General features: G+C 35.1%; 1 protein-coding gene across 18 annotated transcripts in view; it reads left to right on the top strand.

Moving 5' to 3' along the window:
• The window catches only part of emp3a (epithelial membrane protein 3a (MAM blood group)), a 38,861-nt gene extending 25,315 nt beyond the window's left edge, over positions 1-13,546 (top strand). For 10 of the 18 annotated variants that reach the window (XM_087274366.1, XM_087274367.1, XM_087274363.1 and 7 more), the window contains 5 exons: positions 436-691; positions 10,286-10,374; positions 10,591-10,693; positions 11,185-11,325; positions 12,478-13,546. In XM_087274366.1, the coding sequence (XP_087130492.1) occupies positions 10,297-10,374; positions 10,591-10,693; positions 11,185-11,325; positions 12,478-12,653 (498 nt within the window). In that variant the 5' untranslated portion in view covers positions 436-691; positions 10,286-10,296 and the 3' untranslated portion in view covers positions 12,654-13,546. The remainder of the gene's footprint in view (positions 1-435; positions 692-10,285; positions 10,375-10,590; positions 10,694-11,184; positions 11,326-12,477) is intronic. The other 8 variants (XM_087274376.1, XM_087274377.1, XM_087274374.1 and 5 more) reach the window with 1 other exon arrangement.
• The last annotated feature ends 5,069 nt before the right edge of the window (positions 13,547-18,615 follow it).

Genomic DNA, 18,615 nt, shown 5'->3' with positions numbered 1-18,615 from the left:
TTCCTCCAGCAGGAAATGATTGAACAGATTGCTGATGTACAGTAGTACTTTTCTTACAAACAAGTGACCATTAATGAACTAAAGAAGGCGTGAATTGACTATTACACAATGTGAAATATACAATGTGAATTCATAAAGTAAGTGAAAGAGAATTAAACGTGACTATTAAAGGCTTTTTAATTTTTCCACCTACTTTTCGAGTGCGTTGGACTTATGATCTTGTTGTTTGATTTATATATATATATATATATATATATATATATATATATATATATATATATATATATATATATATATATATATATATATATATATATACATCACATTAAAAATCCTAATTGGTTTACTGTCAGATCTGTCAGAATATCATTGTGTGTAATTATGTAAGAGGCTTTTTCTGAGACTGGCTGGACACAAACTCTGGTCTGTTTTTAGTTTGTAGAAGCTGGAAGAAGGAAACTCCTCCTCTAACCGAGCCTGCATTCCTCCCTGGACCCATTTTTTCCACAAATGTGGGAGACTGTAGAGAGAGAGAGAGAGAGAGAGAGAGAGAGAGAGAGTGAGTGTGTGTGTTTGGGTGTGTGTAGAGGAGGAGAGGGGAGTAGACAAGCTTAAGACTCAGAGGAGCAACACAAGACTTCAGACGAAAGTTTTCTAAAGAAAAAAAAAATTGTTGGTACAAGCACATACGGTAAGCTGCATTTTTTCCCTGTTTATTATAGCAAGAGAAAGTGTTTTCACTTGTAAAATAATGGTGGCAGCTTCTTGCCATGTTTCTTCAGAAAACTAAGGATGTGCTGGAACAGAAAGAAGCCAGAAGGTCTTGACTTTTACTCAGTTAATGAATGAGATGTTCTCATCTTAAAAAAACACAAAAAATTGAGGGGAAAGATTAAATATTATTTGCATATATTATTTCGCATAAATATTATTTTAAATGTTCAATTTTAGTGTTTCTGTTTAACTCAATGTAACTTTTCAAAAATGTAGCTATTTCTGGGAGAACATTTTGAAGCCAATTTTGGGTTTTATTTATTAATTGGTTGTTGGAGTGTATGTTTTACAACAATAAGTCATGTTTTTAACTGATTTTCATATTAAATGTACTTTACATTTTAGTGCAATTACAGAATTCTCCCAACTGAGGTTTTTGCGGGGTGTTAAAAGTTGATAAATCAATGTAAAGAAATTTAAGGCCCTTAAAATATTAAAAAGTCTTAAATGCTATTTTGCTAAGTATAAAATTTGATTTTTTTTTTATTATGCAATGTATGGTTGCAGCTTGCCTGAATTAAAGCTGCAAATATCAGGATGCTGTGTAGTTCATAAAAATTAATTCAAACCTTCTAGATTTATCATCATGCTGCTTTGTTTACTGCAGTATCCAAGGCAACACCATTACTTCTGCAAATCTATAGGCACCTACCTGCTGAATTAGCTAGATTTAATAGATTTTATTCAGCATATGGATAATCTTAGTTTTGGATTGATTTCTTGCATTAATATTTAGTAAATATATTGTAAGTTAAAATCTTGGGGGTGTTTCCGGTTGAAAAGTGATTATAAGGTCTCAAAATGTATGGAAAGTCTTAAAGGTAGAATTTCACTCTCTGATTCCTGTATATACTAAAAGTTTGAAAACATTAAGATTGGTTAATCACTTGGTATAAAATAAAAACAGTAATATTGTCACATATTTCAAAATAATAATTTCTGTGTGAATTTGTTTTAAAATATGCTGATTTGATGCTTAGTTAATGATTATTAATAATAATGGCTGCTAAATTCTTAATAATGAACATCAAATAAGCATATTAAAATGATCATGTAACAAAGACTGATGTAATAATGCTGAAAACTCAACTTTGAATCACAGAAATGACTAATATTTTAAAAAGCATTTACATATAGTGAATCTTGGAATTATATTTCACAATATTACTGTGTTTGCTGCTTTAAATTAAGTGCTTTTTACTGATGTGCCTTTCATAATGAATAAAATTAGCCTAATTATAAAATGTTAAATAGTTTCTACACCAAATGCAATATTTCAAAACCTCAGATCAACGATGTGACTCCAAGATTATATAACCGTTCGTAGAAAAACCTCCAAACTTTCTTAATGAACTTCATGTGATGTTTTGGTCTGTGTGGGACGTTTCTATTAGATCTGTACCTTCATTTGCTTCTTCTGTTTACAGAGGGTCATAGTAAAAACAGTGCCTTGCTCACAGAGTGACTAAAGAGAAGGAAGTGTCCACATGTGTGCCAGGAAAACATTACGAGCAGCTCCTGCATGTAAACATGGAGAGCTGGAGACTGTTAATGAAAAGCAGACTCAGACTGAATGTTGACTGAAGACGTCATTTCACACACACACTGCACAAAGAGTCTCTTACTCTCAAGTTTGGAAAGAGATGACCAGTCTATGCACAGTATTATGTGAATAGGGTATATGCACAGCTTGTGTTTTTTCCCCTACCGATAAACTTCCGGTGAAGGTGACTATTTTTAATTTCATACAGTTCCTTTTACAGCATCGATGTTGTAAAGTAAATAAAATATAATCTGTTAAATAGACTTAAACATTCATTTAGTCGTTCAAGTATAAAACAAGATGAAAAGCAGTTTATGTAATGTAATGTGTATTTATATAGCGCATTTATTGTGTATGGCCATACACCCAAAGCGCTTTACAATCGTGAGGGGGGGTCTCTCCACACCACCACCAGTGTGCAGCATCCACTTGGATGATGCGACGGCAGCCACAGGTCAACGGCACCAGTGCGCTCACCACACACCAGCTATTGGTGGAGTGGAGAGACAGTGATAGAGCCGTTTCGGTGGAAAGGTATGATTGGGAGGCCATGATCGTAATGGCCGATAGAGGGACTTTAACCAGGACACCGGGGTTTAAACGCATGCACCATCAGGAGGAGCAGGCTAGCGCCGAAACTCTTTTGGAAATACTAGGGTAAAATATATTTTCATGCTGCGTCCCAATTCGCATGTTTATACTACACCCTAAAATTATGTACTTTTTTGTGAAGGAAAAATATAAACTATAAAAATGTAAATTAATAATAATAATATGTAAATAAATAATACAAAGTATATATACTTATGATTGTGTAACAAGAGTATGCAAGCTTTGGGACATACTACCTCATTAACAGATCATTATGTTGCTTGGTTTTGAGCAGTGGTGAAAAGAGTACTGATAAATCATACTCAAGTAAAAGTAAAATTACTTGCCCAAAGATGAAGTGCAAGTAGAGTCAAATTATCTGTTGTAAATATCACTCAAAGTATGAGTAAAAAGTAGACCTTTCAAAAGTACTAGTGAGTTGGGATAGATATAGTGAGTGTTACACTGCACTGTGAAAAGTTGATATATTTACATGCAGTTTGTGCAGGGATTTGTAAACGTAACATTCTGTAGTGCATCTAGTGACTTTCCTATATTCCATTGTTTGTTCGTTCTGTCTTTCCTTCATTCCTTTGTTACTTCATTAATTTGTAAATTCCTTCATTCCTCCCTTCATTCATTCACTCATTCATTTATTCATTAATTTGTTCATTCATTCTTTTGTTCCTTCCTTCGTTTGGTCCTTTGTTCAATCATTCATTCATTCCATCCTTCCTTAGTTTCAGTCCTTGCTTCCATTCCTTGTTCGGCTTTTCCTTCATTCGGCCCTTCGTTACATTTTTCATTTGTTCCATTTAGTGATCAAGGCTGTTTGGCAATTTTAGTCTTCATAGAGTCGACATCCTTCATTTTCTCATCAGCGATATGTAGTCTAAACAGTCTCTGGGTCATTTCATGTAAACATTTTGGACATTTTTTTAAAGCTTCTAAATGTTTGCTGCATTTATGAAGCGCACCTGTCTTGAGGCTGTTCAGTTTGATGCGATTTACTTTTCTATGAGTGATTTGATTGGACAGGAATCCCAAGACCGATTTTTCTACTTTAGCCAATCCCCATAGACAAGAAATGATAAAATAGTGACTGCAGGTTGAAGAAAAGTAGTGGAGTAAAATTACCGATACAGCACTAAAAATGGACTCGAGGGAAAGTAAAAGTGCACATTTATAAAACTTCTTAGTAAGTTACAATTCCTGGAAAAAACTACTCAATTACAGTCATTTGAGTATTTGTAATTAGTTACTTTACACCACTGATTATGAGCCCTGTCAATCATCCACACATCATCCACGTTTCTGTCACAGTATCTAACGCCTACCTATTTGAGATGCAGCAGCAGCAGGATAATCTGCCATTCACAAGTCTTTCATGCAGAGAAATCTCCTCAGGTCTTTGCATAATTATGCATTCATGCGTTAATGTCCAAACACGCCTTTATAGAAGTTCACGTTGTTGCAGATGAAATATAACAAAGAAAACACAGTTTACATATGTTCCAGTTACCTAGATATTAATTAACAGTCATAGAAACAACTTTACCAAAGCCTCTATACTTGACGTTTGGTCTCACGCGTTCACCATGTTTGTAGTTTATTTACATTTTTAACCCGCCTTTGTAGTTCTAATGAAATTCACGTCCAACACACAATGTATTCTGGCAATATCAGCGATTAAAGTATGGACACTTTTACACTTAAAATTTGGCATTCTCTTTTCAACATACTATGATTTGGCACAAGCTAATTCTATTTTCAAATACTATAGGACGAACAGTATACGAATTGGGACAAAGCAATACTGTGGAACATTTTAATTAAATGCAATGCTCCTTGTACATTCTGAGACCCACTTTATATCATATATCAATCAGGCAGTGAGGATTGTTGATTTTTAAAGAAAACAGACATTAAACACGGCAATTTTGTAACTGCATACAGTTCATTGGAAGCGATTTAACTGGATTACTGAAAATTAAAAGTCTTTCTGCACATGCCCTATTGTGAATTTCTAGTTACTGCATAGCCAGTGTTGATTTTATGTTTTGTTATTCCAAATTAAAAATGAAACTCAAACCTTTACAATTTGCTTATCCGAAAGAAAAGCACTTTGTTTTTAAATTTTAAAGCGGACCTATTATGTCCCTTTTTACAACATGTAAAATAAGTCTATGATGTCTCTGAAGCGGAGATGCCCAAAGTAGGGCCTGCGAGCCAAAGTTGGCCCATTGATACCTTTGATTTAGCCCACCATCAAAAGTGATGCATGCGGTGTCATTCATTTTCTTTTCAGCTTAGTCCCTTCATTAATCCAAGGTCGCCACAGCGGAATGAACCATCAACTTATCCAGCATGTTTTTACATAGCGGAGGCCCTTCCAGCCGCAACCCATTCCTGGGAAACATCCACACACATTCAATCCCACTCATACACAACGGACAATTTAACCTACCCAATTCACCTGTACCGCATGTCTTTGGACTGTGGGGAAAACCGGAGCACCCGGAGGAAACCCACACGAAGGCAGGGAGAACATGCAAACTCCACACAGAAATGCCAACTGACCCAGCCAAGGCTCAAACCAGCAACGTTCTTGCTGTGAGTTGACAGCACAACCTACTGCGCCACTGCGTGACCATACATGCGGTGTACACCATAGACTGTAAAATATATGGACGTAGTGTCCGTGACGTCACCCATAGGTTTCTAAAGAGCGCAAAAGAAGCCACAAGTAGGCGCGGCCAACCGTCGCCATTTTGTTCGCGCGTCATCACACCCACGGCGGGATACCAAACAAGGACAAAGAGGCGGAGGGTGAGCGGAGCTACAGACACCTGCTGGCATTTAGCTTGGACCTGGTTCAGACACACTTTGCTTTGGGAGAACGCTTAATACTTTATCACTTGTGACTCGCTTGTGTTCTGACCACATGTGCTTGGTTGTACACTATATCAATAAAGTGTTTAGACATTTAAAAACACTGCTGTAATACACAGAGCCACTAAACATTGTTCTTATGACGTTTTTCAACAGGAGGAAAACGCGAATTACTTCCAAACACTTCAGATATAGTCTGTGTTAGTTAATGTAGGACCAGCATAACACTGTATGACAACGCTTCAGATGACTGTTCTAGAGCCTACAGCTAATCAATTTGTCAGATTCTGAAGTGCATTACAGCTCTAAATATAAATATAACCGATAAATGATCTTAAATAAAACAAATACATGTATAGAGATGGTATATAAGTATATAACTTTACTCACATGGGAAACGGAGGCCACGTGAATGGTTTGTGAGCACAATTAAGTTCACTCAGCATACCATGCCATCTAATAATTGTAGGAAACAAGTCCAAAAGGCAGTTGACTGTGTAAAGCCACATAAAACAACACAGAAATACGATAAATATGCCGAGTTCAGTGGCTAATCTGCAGGATTCAGCTGAGGTGACGGGACGGCGACCAACGAGACCTAGCTGTCAATCAAGTGGCCACGCCCTTAATTATGCAAACTTAATATAACTTAATATAAAGTAAACGGATGAGTTATAAAAAAATTCACCCCCCTCACAGTTGTCACGAAGGGTAATATTAGCTGTATTAACCAAAAAACACCTTTTTTTCTGCTGTAAAGTCGGCCATTCTAACAGTGGGCTCAATTGAAATTTGCTCTGTTTTGGAGCCAGGAGCGGCCACGACTAGCGGAATTTCGCATGAATTGCAGTTTTAGTTACTTCCGTATTGGCTTCCTGAGGGAGAGCGGGAGGTTGCCGCTTGGCGTACACTCTACCAAACACTCACTCTTACTTTATGGTTAGTTAGTCTTTATAAAAGTGCAAATCAACCTAGCGCCACCCGGATGTTGGAAGCAATATTACAACATGCTGATTTTAATATGCCAAACAATACACAATGCAAAAAATGTCAATAAATAAATCAGAAAACAATAATAGTAACATTTAACTGTTACTAGTGTGATTGTAAAAAAATAAATGAATAAATTTTTACCTTTAGAGACTGATTATATTCGCACACTATTGCCACACAACTGTGTTTAAACCCCTTATAAAAGTGCCTTTTGCGTAAAAGAGCCCCTGTAAAACGTTTGCTTTTCAATACTCCTTTCTAAAAGGAAAACCCAAGACCGATCTGTTCATGTCATTTTCATTCTTTCATCCCAGTCCTGCCTGATCTGTCACACACGCTTTAGTTATGAATGGACATTTGTTGAATTCTGTCTGACGTCTCCACTTCACTAATGGATGTAAAGTCATGGAGTGTTTGTGGGAAAGTCATGTTTTGTGTCTGGGAAGGCAGGAAAAGCATCTAGCAGTGAGGTGAAGATTCATTTATAAGTATGATGCAGTGGAGTAATAATATTACACAGCAGCTGAATCAAAGTTCACACGGGCGTCTTACTTTTTTCCCAGGAAAAGATGCAGTCAGCTAATGCAGTCATTCGGTTTTCATAGCAGTGAATCAAAATGTTTTCTAGAGATTCTTGATTAAATGAGCCATCATACACTATAGCTGCTGATTATTTTAGTTGTTTTGGTTATTATGTTTTGAGGTTTTATTTGTTTATGAAGGGTTGCACGGTGGCTTAGCGGTTAGCAATGTCACCATTCTGCAAGAAGGTTGCTGGTTTAAGTTCCAGCTAGGTCAGTTGGAGTTTGCATGTTCTCCGTGTTGGCTTGGGTTCCCTCCGGGTGCTTTGTTTTTTCTCACAGTCCAAACACATGCGCTATAGGTGAATTGGATGAACTAAATTGGCCAGAGTGTATGAATGAGAGAGTGTATGGGTGTTTCCCAGTACCGGGTTGCAACTGGAAAGGCATCTACTGTGTAATACATATTCTGGATAAGTTGGCGGTTCTTTCTGCTGTGGTGATCCCTGATAAATAAGGGACTAAGCCAAAGGAAAATGAATAAATGATTTTTTTATGAAGAGATTAATAGTTAAATTATTACATTTGAGCATGATTAGATTATATGTTATATGATTAAAGTATAATTCATACTTTTTTTTAGTATGAACTGAAGTATTTGTCATTTATGCTGTTGCAAATGATTCCAGTTTTACAAAAACTGTTCAAAAACTTTATATTTATCAGTGTATTCTGGAAAAAAAACTTGAAACACTTGAAAGTGTATTTTTACACCCTGTAATCTGCAGTCTATGAATTCAGAACAAAACAAATCTGAGGTTTGAACATACACTACCAGTCAAACGTTTGGAGTCAGTTTTTAATTTTTTTTTTTTTTTTTTAAATGATTTTGTTCATCCAGGCGGCATTTATTAAATGTATAAGAAAGATGCTTAAATATGTATGTAAATTATTAATAACTGCTTATTGTGTGTAGTTTCAAATTATTACCCCAGACATTACTTTTATTGCTATGACCATTAATAATAATGAATATTGATTTCTGAAGGATCATGTGAATCTGAAGACTGAATTAATGAAGCTGAAAATTCATTTTTAAAATTACTGCAATAAATGATTAAATTAAATGATAAACAACTTTTGGACAGTTATTTTAAAGTGCAATAACATTTCACAATTTTACCATGTGTACTGTACTTTTGATTATATAAATGCAGCCGTGGTAGGCAGAAGAAGCATTTTAAAACATTTATAAATCCTACTAACCCCAAAAGAATTTGACTAGTAGTGTACGTCTATAAAAACCTGACAACTTTCAGTTATTCAGTATTCAAGTTAAGAAATTCAAATTAAGAAAAAAAAAAATGTAATGGCATATATCATTCAGTTTCATTAAATCACAATTGTTAATCATTCAAATTTACACAATGCAAATTCAGATTGTTTTGGCACTTTTTAAGCTTTATACCTTAAGCAATATATACTATTAATTGTCTACAGAACAAACAACTGTATGTTCTAAACTATGTTTAATGTGTTGACAAAAATCTTCTTTCTGTTAAACTGAAATTGGTGAAAAAACAAAAATAAAGGGGGCGGTCCCACTTTATATTAAGTGGCCTTAACTAATATGTACTTACATAGGATTTAATAGTTTGTTACAATGTACTTATTGTGTAAATACATGTATTTACTGTGTATTTATTCTTGATTAATTACAAGTATGTAACAAAATCTGTAATTAACTTTTGTAATTACATTTGTAAATACACTGTTGACCATCCCTTACACCTTAACCCACCCTTAAACCTACCCATGCCACCAAACCTGTCCATAACCCAACCTCTATCCCAACTCAAAAGCACCACAAGTGTTCTCAAATACATTATAAACACAGTAAGTACATTGTATTTATTTTTTGATGTAAGTACATAGTAGTTAAGGCCACTTAATATAAAGTGGGACCAAGGGGGCTAATAATTCAGGAAAACTAATCCGACTTCAACTTTATTGTAATATACATGTCAAATCAAATCACTTTTATTGTACATCAGCAGCAGCACGTGTGCTATGATGAGTGAAAAGCTTAGATGTGTATGTGTATATATTATGTTTATATGTATTCTAATATATATTTGATTAAAGGTCATGTGACATTAAAGACTGAAAATTCAGATTTGCATCACAGGAATAAATGACATCTTAAATGCTTTAACAATGGACCTTTTAATTGATAAACAGTCATATATATATATATATATATATATATATATATATATATATATATATATATATATATATATATATATATATATATATATATATATATATAGTATTTCTGTGTTCTATTAGTTATTAAAATACCCTATCTGAACACTGTTAAAGACAATATAATTTGATTGCTGAGCCTAAACATTTGATAAACATGTTCATTTTAAATTGGAAAAAAATAAAGTTGAAAAAAAAAGATGTACTTTGAGCTCTTTACTGTAAAAAATGCAGGGTTCCACACAATCAATTTGTGTTGGGACAACATAAAGGAATTAGGTTAACTTATTAGTTTTTACAAATTTAAGTGGATGAACAAAACAACTGAGTTGTCACAAAAAATACCTTAAGAATTGAGTTGTTTCAGCTCAATTTAAGCAAGTAGTTTGAACACAGCAAACATCTTTTTTTTTTGAGTGTTGCATCTGAAATCTTCAAATGCAGCTTTGGTGAGCATAAGAGATTATTTTCACAAGCATTTAATAAAATCAAGCAGATCTCAACCCTCTTTTCTACGTCATTCACATTCACATCAGATATATGGATAAAAGCAGTCATTGAAAGCTGGAGATCTGGATGTTTGCAGACATCAGAGGCTTTCAAACTGACTGACTGATTCCCAGATGATTCCTCATTTCTTCTTCTGTGAGTAAATGACTCTGAGATGTAAGTTTTGCACTCAAGCTTCTTGGTTTTGCTGCAGGATCCTCCAGAATGGCGTTTCTGTTGATGTCTGTGACGGTTCTGCATCTGATCACACTAGCCATGCTCTTCATCGCCACCATGGAGAAGGTCAGTCGTAATTCATTTTGACAAACATGTGATTGTGAAGCATGTCTTATGAAATGCTAACTGTCCCCGATTTCAATGTTGAAAAATCTCTGTGGCAATGGTAAAAATGCTTCGATAAAAATCTGTAACCTGTTTAATAATATGTTAACAATAACATTGTTAAGCTTGATTATTAATGAGACTTTTTATTAATATTCTTAATATTCATTTTTGTAGTCATGGTGGACTTTGGGAGACATCCAGAACACAGATCTGTGGTATAAATGTTCGTATGATAACTCTTCAGGAACCTGGTTATGTGCGTCTGTCAATGAGAGCGGTGGGTAGATCACACACACACTACAATGTGCACACTGAGCTTAGACTTAGAAAACTTTATTGATTTGATGATAATATGACACACACACACACACACACGTTTGTTTTAGTGAAAAGTGGGGACATTACATAGGTTTCCATTCATTTTATGCAGCACAAACCGTATATTGTATTGCCCTCACCCCACCCCACCCCTAAACCCAACCATCACAGGAGACTGTGTGCAGCTTTATTATCTGATTTAACTCATCCTGTGTGATTTAGAAGCATTTTGAGAAATGAGGACGTCACCAAAGTCCTCATATTTCACCTGCTTTTTGTAATACCTTTGTCATACCTATGTCATTATACAGATTTGTGTCCTGATATGTCACAAAAACATGTACACACACACACACACACACACACACACACACACTCACTCTCATACAGTAAATGTGCATACTGAGCTGTTGATCTGACTGTGTGTGTGTGTGTGTTTGTGTGTATCAGAATGGCTGCAGTCGGTGCAGGCGCTGATGATCTTGTCTGTGATCCTGTCCTCCATCTCCTTCATGGTGTTTCTGGGTCAGCTCTTCACCATGTCTAAAGGAGGACTCTTCTACTTCACAGGCCTCTGTCAGCTCTTCGCAGGTCACTCTTTCATCAAATACTGTCACATGCATTTCATCAAATATAGTGTCACATACAGTAAGTGAGTAAGCTAAGATGCAATGAAGGAGTTGCATGAGTAAATACATAAGCAATTAAGTAAATAAGTCAGTAGGTAAACAAATCAGTATATAAGTAAATAAATAAATTAGTAAATAGTTAAATAAATAAGTAAATATTAAACAATTAAGTAAATAAATTAATTTATTAATTAATAATTAGGCAAATAAATAAATATGTAGATAAATAAATAAATTAATTAATAATTAAATAAATAAGTTAATAAATAAATTACTTAAATAATTAAATACATAAATAAGTAAATAAATGAATATGTAGATAAATAAATACATAAGTAAAATAGATAAATAAATAATAAGTAAATAAATAAGTAGATAAATAAATATTTAAAATAGACAAATAACTAAATAAATAAGTAAATAAAGTATATCAAATGTAGATAAGTAGATAAATAAATAAGTAAAATAGATATATAAGTAAATAAATAATTGAGAAAATGATTGTAAATAAGTAAATAAGTAAATAATAAATAAAAAAATAAATAAGTAGATAAATACATAAATAAGTAAAATAAATAAATATGTAAATAAATAAATAATAATTAAATAAATAGATAAGTTGATGAATATGCAGATCAATAAATAAGTTAATAAATAAAGTACATAAATAAGTACATAATTAAACAAATAATAAAGTAAATAAAATTACACAAGTAAATAAATAAAAAATAAATAAACAATTAAGTAAATAAATGAATAAACAATTGAGTAAATAAATAAATAAATAAATAAAATAAATAAATGACCAAAAACATTTACATTTATTATTATTATTATATTAAGCTTTGTAATATGTATATAAATATTTGTATTATATAAATATTATGTAAAAATGTATAAACATATATATTGTAGTAATATAAAATAATATTTGATATATACATCTATTAAAATGTATTATTATTATATATTATTTATATTACATATTTATATAGCTTTATAGGTTGGTAAAGGTAAAGTTAGCGTCAAGCTCTCTCTCCCTATATAAGCCTATATGTGCTGCCCTCTTGTGGCCACTGTCTGTTCTTACTTTGTTAATTCCTCACACTCGCAGGTTTTGCAGCATTTGCGGCTGTCCTCATCTACACCTTTCAGAAGAGGGAGATTCTTCAAAATGACACTGAACTGGAAAAGGGCCGTTTCGGCTACTGTTATATCCTGGCCTGGGTGTGTGTGCCGCTTTTACTAGTCAGTGGTGCACTTTATGTGCATCTGCGCAAACGGGCCTGATTTTCAACACCACACATCAGTAGTTTCCTCTGCTGTGAGATTATATATGCTTACAGCGGTTTCAGGTGATATGTTATTTTCTAATGTGCTATATTATTATCTTATTAGTGTTATTTTAATGAACAAACTCTTAATATCTGCTTTGCTGCTTTTGGGAAGTTGCAACTTTGCTGTTTTCTTTTGTCCAACAGTAGAGAAAGCGCTGCTGATAATCAAGTGGGATTTAAATGCTCAATGCAGTTTTTTTATATTTCTGTAAGAAAACTGGAGTGTAAAGGACTAAACAACCTTTTTTTGTAGTCGAATGTGTAGATTTTTTCTTAGTATCCTGAACAAATCTGTTTAACATATTTATATTAGAAAGATCCAGTGTCTTCAGTGTCTTCTGCACTCTTTTTCTCCTTAAAGGTATGAACAATGAAATGTATTTGCACTCTTTCGACAAATGCTTTAAAAACATATTTAAGATCCCTCACATATGCACTTGTCAATGGCTCTTTTTGCCATTTTCAGTGTTGTCTTGTGTTGCTTTTGTTCAGTCTTAGTTTCTTTCCAAAAACTGAAATAACAGGCCGGTTCAGTGTTGACACCAGAGGATTGAAAAGCAGTTCATTTTTGTGTGTCAGACCCTCGTGTACATCTAAAAGTGTAAATATGCTATGAGCTTAAAGCAGCACTAAACTAAACAGTGCAAAAGCAACTCAAAGCACATGATTTCAGACATTTCCTATGGGTAAAATTAACTGTGTGTATAAATACAGTTGAAAGCAGAAGTTTACATACACTGTATAAAAAGGCACATAACCATTAAAAAAAAGTCAACTGTTAATGTGACTAAACTTTTTCTCTTTTAGGTAAATTGGGATTATCAAATTTGTTTCTGTTCTGCTTAATAGCAGAATAATGAGAGAGATGTTCTTTGAGAAAGTCAAGTTTACATACAATAAGATTATTCTGCCTCTGAAAAAGCTCAGATGATGATGTCAAGGGTTTGGAAGTTTCTGATTGGCTAATTGACAACATTTGAGTTAATTGGAGGCACAGCTGTAGAATAGTATTTAAGGAAAACCTCAAACACACTGCTTCCTTGTGTGACAACATGGGAAAATCAACAAGCCAGAATCAACACAAAAGCCAGTTTACAATTTGCTAAATTACACTGGGAAAAGGCTAATTTTGGAGACATGTCCTGTGGTCTGATGTAGCTAAGATTGAACTGTTTGGCCATAATGACCAGTGTTACATTTGGAGGACAAAAGGGAAAGCTTACAAGCCTAAGAACACCATCCCAACTGTGAAGTATGGGGGCGGCAGCATCATGTTGTGGGGCTGTTTTGCTGCAGGAGGGACTGGTCCACTTCACAGCATAGATGGCATCATGAAGACAGAACATTATGGAGAAATACTGAAGCAACATCTCAAGACATCAGCCAGGAAATTAAAACTTGACCACAAATGGGTCTTTCAAACAGACCATGACCCTAAGCATACTGCCAAATTAGTTCAAATGTGCTTTAAGGACAACAGAGTGAATGTTTTGGAGTGGCCATCACAAAACCCTGAACTCAATCCTATAGAAAATTTGTGGGCAGAGTTGAAAAAGCTTGAGCGAGCAAGACAAATCTGACTCAGTTACACCAATTCTGTCAGGAGGAATGGGCCAAAATTCCTGCAAACTATTGTGAAGAAGCTTGTGGAAGGATACCCAAAACATTTGACCAAAGTTATCTAGTTTAAAAGATAAGCTAAAAAAGTACCAAGGAAATGTGTGTAAACTATTGACTGTCTAGAGATTAATAAAAGATTCTCTCATTATTCTGGCATTTAGCAAATGTAAATCATTTAGTTAATCCTAACGGACCTAAAATAGTAAACGTTTAGTGATTTACCATCAAACATTTTTTTAAAAATGGTTATGTTCTTTTTTTTAGAGTGTATGTAAACTTCTGGTTTCAACTGTACATGCAAGATGATTAGTGCCAAAGTCCTTTTTTCATTATTAGCTTTATCTTAGGTCAGACAATAAAATATACATAATATTGATACCTATATATGGGGTAGCGCAGTGGGAAGCACCATCGCCTCACAGCATGAAGGTCGCTGGTTCCAGCCCCAGCTGTGTCAGTTGCATGTTCTTCCCGTGTTGGCGTAGGTTTCCTCTGGGTGCTCCAGTTTTCCCCACAGTCCAAACACATGTGCTATAGGTGAATTGGTTAAATTAAAATGCTCCTGGTAAAATGACTCCTGCTCCCATTTAGCTCCTGTTAAAAATGACTCCCGCTCCTGTACCGCTCCCATATATATATATATATATATATATTTTTTTCTATTTTTAGTCTTTAAATAATATATAGAATGTGGTTTTATTTGCTGTTTTAGACCAGCTGCTGAGTCCCTGTTTCTAGATTTCCTGGAGATTAGTTACAGTAAATAAAAGAAAAACAGTACATAGTTCACACGAGCTGCATTTTACTCATTTATTAAGTTTTTTTTAAATTAACAAGTTAACAATATTTATCTAATATGCTCGTGCATAATGAGAAATGCATTAAACGTTAACATGTTTTTTTTTATTCAAAGAAGCAGAAACAAAAGTTGTATGTGTGTGTGTGTGTTTGTATAAACAAATAAATAAATAAATAAATAAATATATATATATATATATATATATATATATATATATATATATATATATATATATATATATATATATATATATATATATACACACACATACATACATACAATAATTCTTCTAGTTTCAATTTTCAATTCAGTCAGATGAGACTTAAAGTGTGTCTTTTCAGAGCGCTCGTCCCTGAATCACTGGTGTACTTGACTAAGATTAAGCATGTTTTACAAGCAGTATACAGCGTGATATCACCGTCGCAGTTTACTCTCATGAACTTCTTTAATATTTCCGACTTCTTGACTAGTTCTCTTAATTTAATGCACATGTCATTACCTCTGACTTTGCGCTGCAAATCATTTTTTTACCACATCAATTTCTCTGTACCGCGGGTGTTTGCTCCCTCCAGCACTGATAGCTTCTGGGTCGTGTAGTTCATTTTTGATTGCATTACACTGTAATCGTATTTAAAGAAACTACAAATGGTAATGCATTTTTTTGCATCTTCCTATTGGTTGATTCCCGCTCCCGTCTGCTTCCGTTAATATTTTATCCAGTACCATCACATACCCATAATTAAAAGCAAAGATGACTCCCATCAGCGGGAATCCCATGGGAATCCCTTGACCCATACGATTCCTGAAAATGTCATCCTCTATTTTGAATCTGCCACCATGCTGATGCACAGGCATTTGTAGCTCCGCCCTCTTTTGAAAAAAGCACAATCTCATTTGAATTTAAAGTGACAGTCACCAAAACAAGTTGTGCTCGCTGCAGAGCCATTTGGGCGAGCTGAGCTCCAGCGAGGGGGAGCTTGAGCTTGAGCTCCACCTTTTTTGCACTTCTTCTACGAGTGATGTCACTGGGGGTAGGGTTAGGGGTGGGGTTGGTGTACGCATTAAAACAGCTTACAGGAGGCAGAGCGAGAGCTCATGCTCCCCCTCGCTGGAGCTCAGCTCTGCTCGAATGGCTCTGCAGCGAGCACCCTCTCCACCAAAACAGCACATAGAATCAGGGCCTAAAAGGGTCAGTTTCAGAGTTATAAATCCGCATTTGTCGATATTTTGAGCTGAAACTTTTTACATCTTGCAAAAAGGAGCAAAGTCAAAGTTTCTTTTAGATTGACTTGTGTCCATGCTGGAATCAAACTGGAAACCTCAAAAGAAGCCCTTTTCATGTTAAAAATGTACCCGCGTATCTGTGTGTTATTTTGTTTTAATGTATGCCGTCTTTATAAATAAAATATTTTGGAAAAAATCTCAACAGTTGTCAATACGCTTTATATTACACAGCAAATATTAGTAGAGTAGAGCAGTCAGCCGCTCTTGTGCCTTTATTACTCAGTGTGTAGGCCTATTTAAATACTCGGGTATTGATTGTTGTGACTTTATCAGCACGGCAGCATACCATCATAACCACACATTCTCTGCTTTCATAAAGCACTGCTGGTTCTCTCGAGGGACAAAGTCAACATTGGCATTCGGCATGACACGACACCTACAGACAGACGAGGTGATTAAACAGGAATGTGTGCATTAATGAGTCGCAGGGAATTCCAGGTACCTGTTCATGCAGAACCAGCAGGTGAGCAAAGATGAGCTCGGATTAAAACACATGTAGCTGCTCGGGATTTGTTGCAATCTCAAGTTCAATCTTAACTTCAGCGCTCTTTACAATGTAATCTTAAAGGGATAGTTCACCCAAAATTGAAAATGGTGTCATCATGTACTCACTCTTTACTTGTTTACTAGTTTGTTCCTTCTGTTAAACACACAAAAAAGATGTTTTGAAGAAAGCTGGAAACCTTTAACCATTTTTCTGACTATGGAAGTCAATGGTTACAGGTTTTCAGCTTTCTTTACAACATCTTTTGTGTTTAGCGAGAAAAAACACTCATAAAGATTTGAAACCACTTCATCATGAGTAAATTTTCAGTTTTGTGTGAACTATTCCTTCAACACAGATAAAGGTAAGTGGACATTTCAGGCAGGCGTGAGAGTAGTGTGTAAAATGCTGCTGTATTTCTGGTTCAATTTAAACCATTTAATTTCACACTATTAAAAATGGCCGTGATTTCAATGGTAAAAGGAGAAAAGTGAAAATGCTACGGTAAAAATCTGTAACCTGGGGCCTCATGTACGAAGACTTGCGTGGAAATCTTACTAAAACATTGCGTACGCACAAAGCTGTAAATGTGCGTACGCAGAAAAAATTTCAGATGTATGAAACACTGCGTACGCCGAATCTCACGCATATTCTTTTGTACATCTGAATGAACGTGAAACTGAGCGCAACATGCACGAGCACAAAACCCCTCCCTGCCTCCTCCCCCGTATGAATATGCTAATGACTATGCTAATGGTAAAACCCAACGAAAAAGCAATGTCAAAAGCAAGCAAAAAGAGAAACTTTGAACAGAATGTGAATTGGAGATTCTGCTTTCGGAGGTAGACCGGAGAAAAGCGGTGTTATTTGCAAGTTTGTTCTCCGGAATTAACAACAAAAGAAAAAAATAGAGTGTGAGAGTTTAACTGATGCGGTTAACACAGTTGGGTCTGAACATCACACTGAGTGCATTAAAAATAGAAATAGTGTGATTTATATCTGTAAAATGTTGCAGCACCCTTAACAGTCTCAGTGGCGTAGCTCGTAAGACGCTTGTGATCATGAATTGATACGTTCGAGCATGAGCTCGGCTCAAATCCAGCGTCTGATAAACTCATTCTTGTTTTTTCCCCCGCTACATATCAGATTTTGCCAAATATTTATCACGAGAAAGACAAGTAGGAATCATCAATAAGTTCATATCAATAAGCATCATATTTTATTTGCACATTTATTGAATGGAAATGTTTCTGATTTACGCATGCAAGTTCATCTTCAGATAGTGTCTTTATAGCAATGTGCGTGCAGTAGATCGCTCAGATTACATTGGGAAAACAGGCGACTGCTGCAAATTGTGCTTTAATGTTTAGCTGGTCAACTGTATGGTATGGAAACCTTATATACCTGCTAGATGAACCCGTCTCATACAGCTGCCATTGCAAGGCTCAGACACTTTGTAGAGAGGAATTTAACACAACTGCCTCTAGGAGTCGCCAATGGAAATAAAACAGACACGCACAAAAAATGTGCGTACGCCCGCCAGAAAGCTGCCGTGAAGCTGCGCACATTCCCACGTTCAGTTCATTGTTAGTAAATCCAAACGTGAGCGATTCTGAGCGTGAAACCTGGCGTACGCAAAGTTTTTGTGCGTACGCAGCGTTGATACATAAGGCCCCTAATTAGCACTCAGTCCTGGAGGGCCGGTGTCCTGCCAAGTTTACCTCTTAC

Source organism: Danio rerio, chromosome 11, assembly GCF_052040795.2.
Source record: "Danio rerio strain M-AB ecotype USA chromosome 11, GRCz13ab, whole genome shotgun sequence".
In the NCBI taxonomy this organism is placed as follows: domain Eukaryota; kingdom Metazoa; phylum Chordata; class Actinopteri; order Cypriniformes; family Danionidae; genus Danio; species Danio rerio.
Note: the sequence above shows the minus strand (reverse complement) of the source record. Positions and strands in the feature narration are given on the sequence as shown.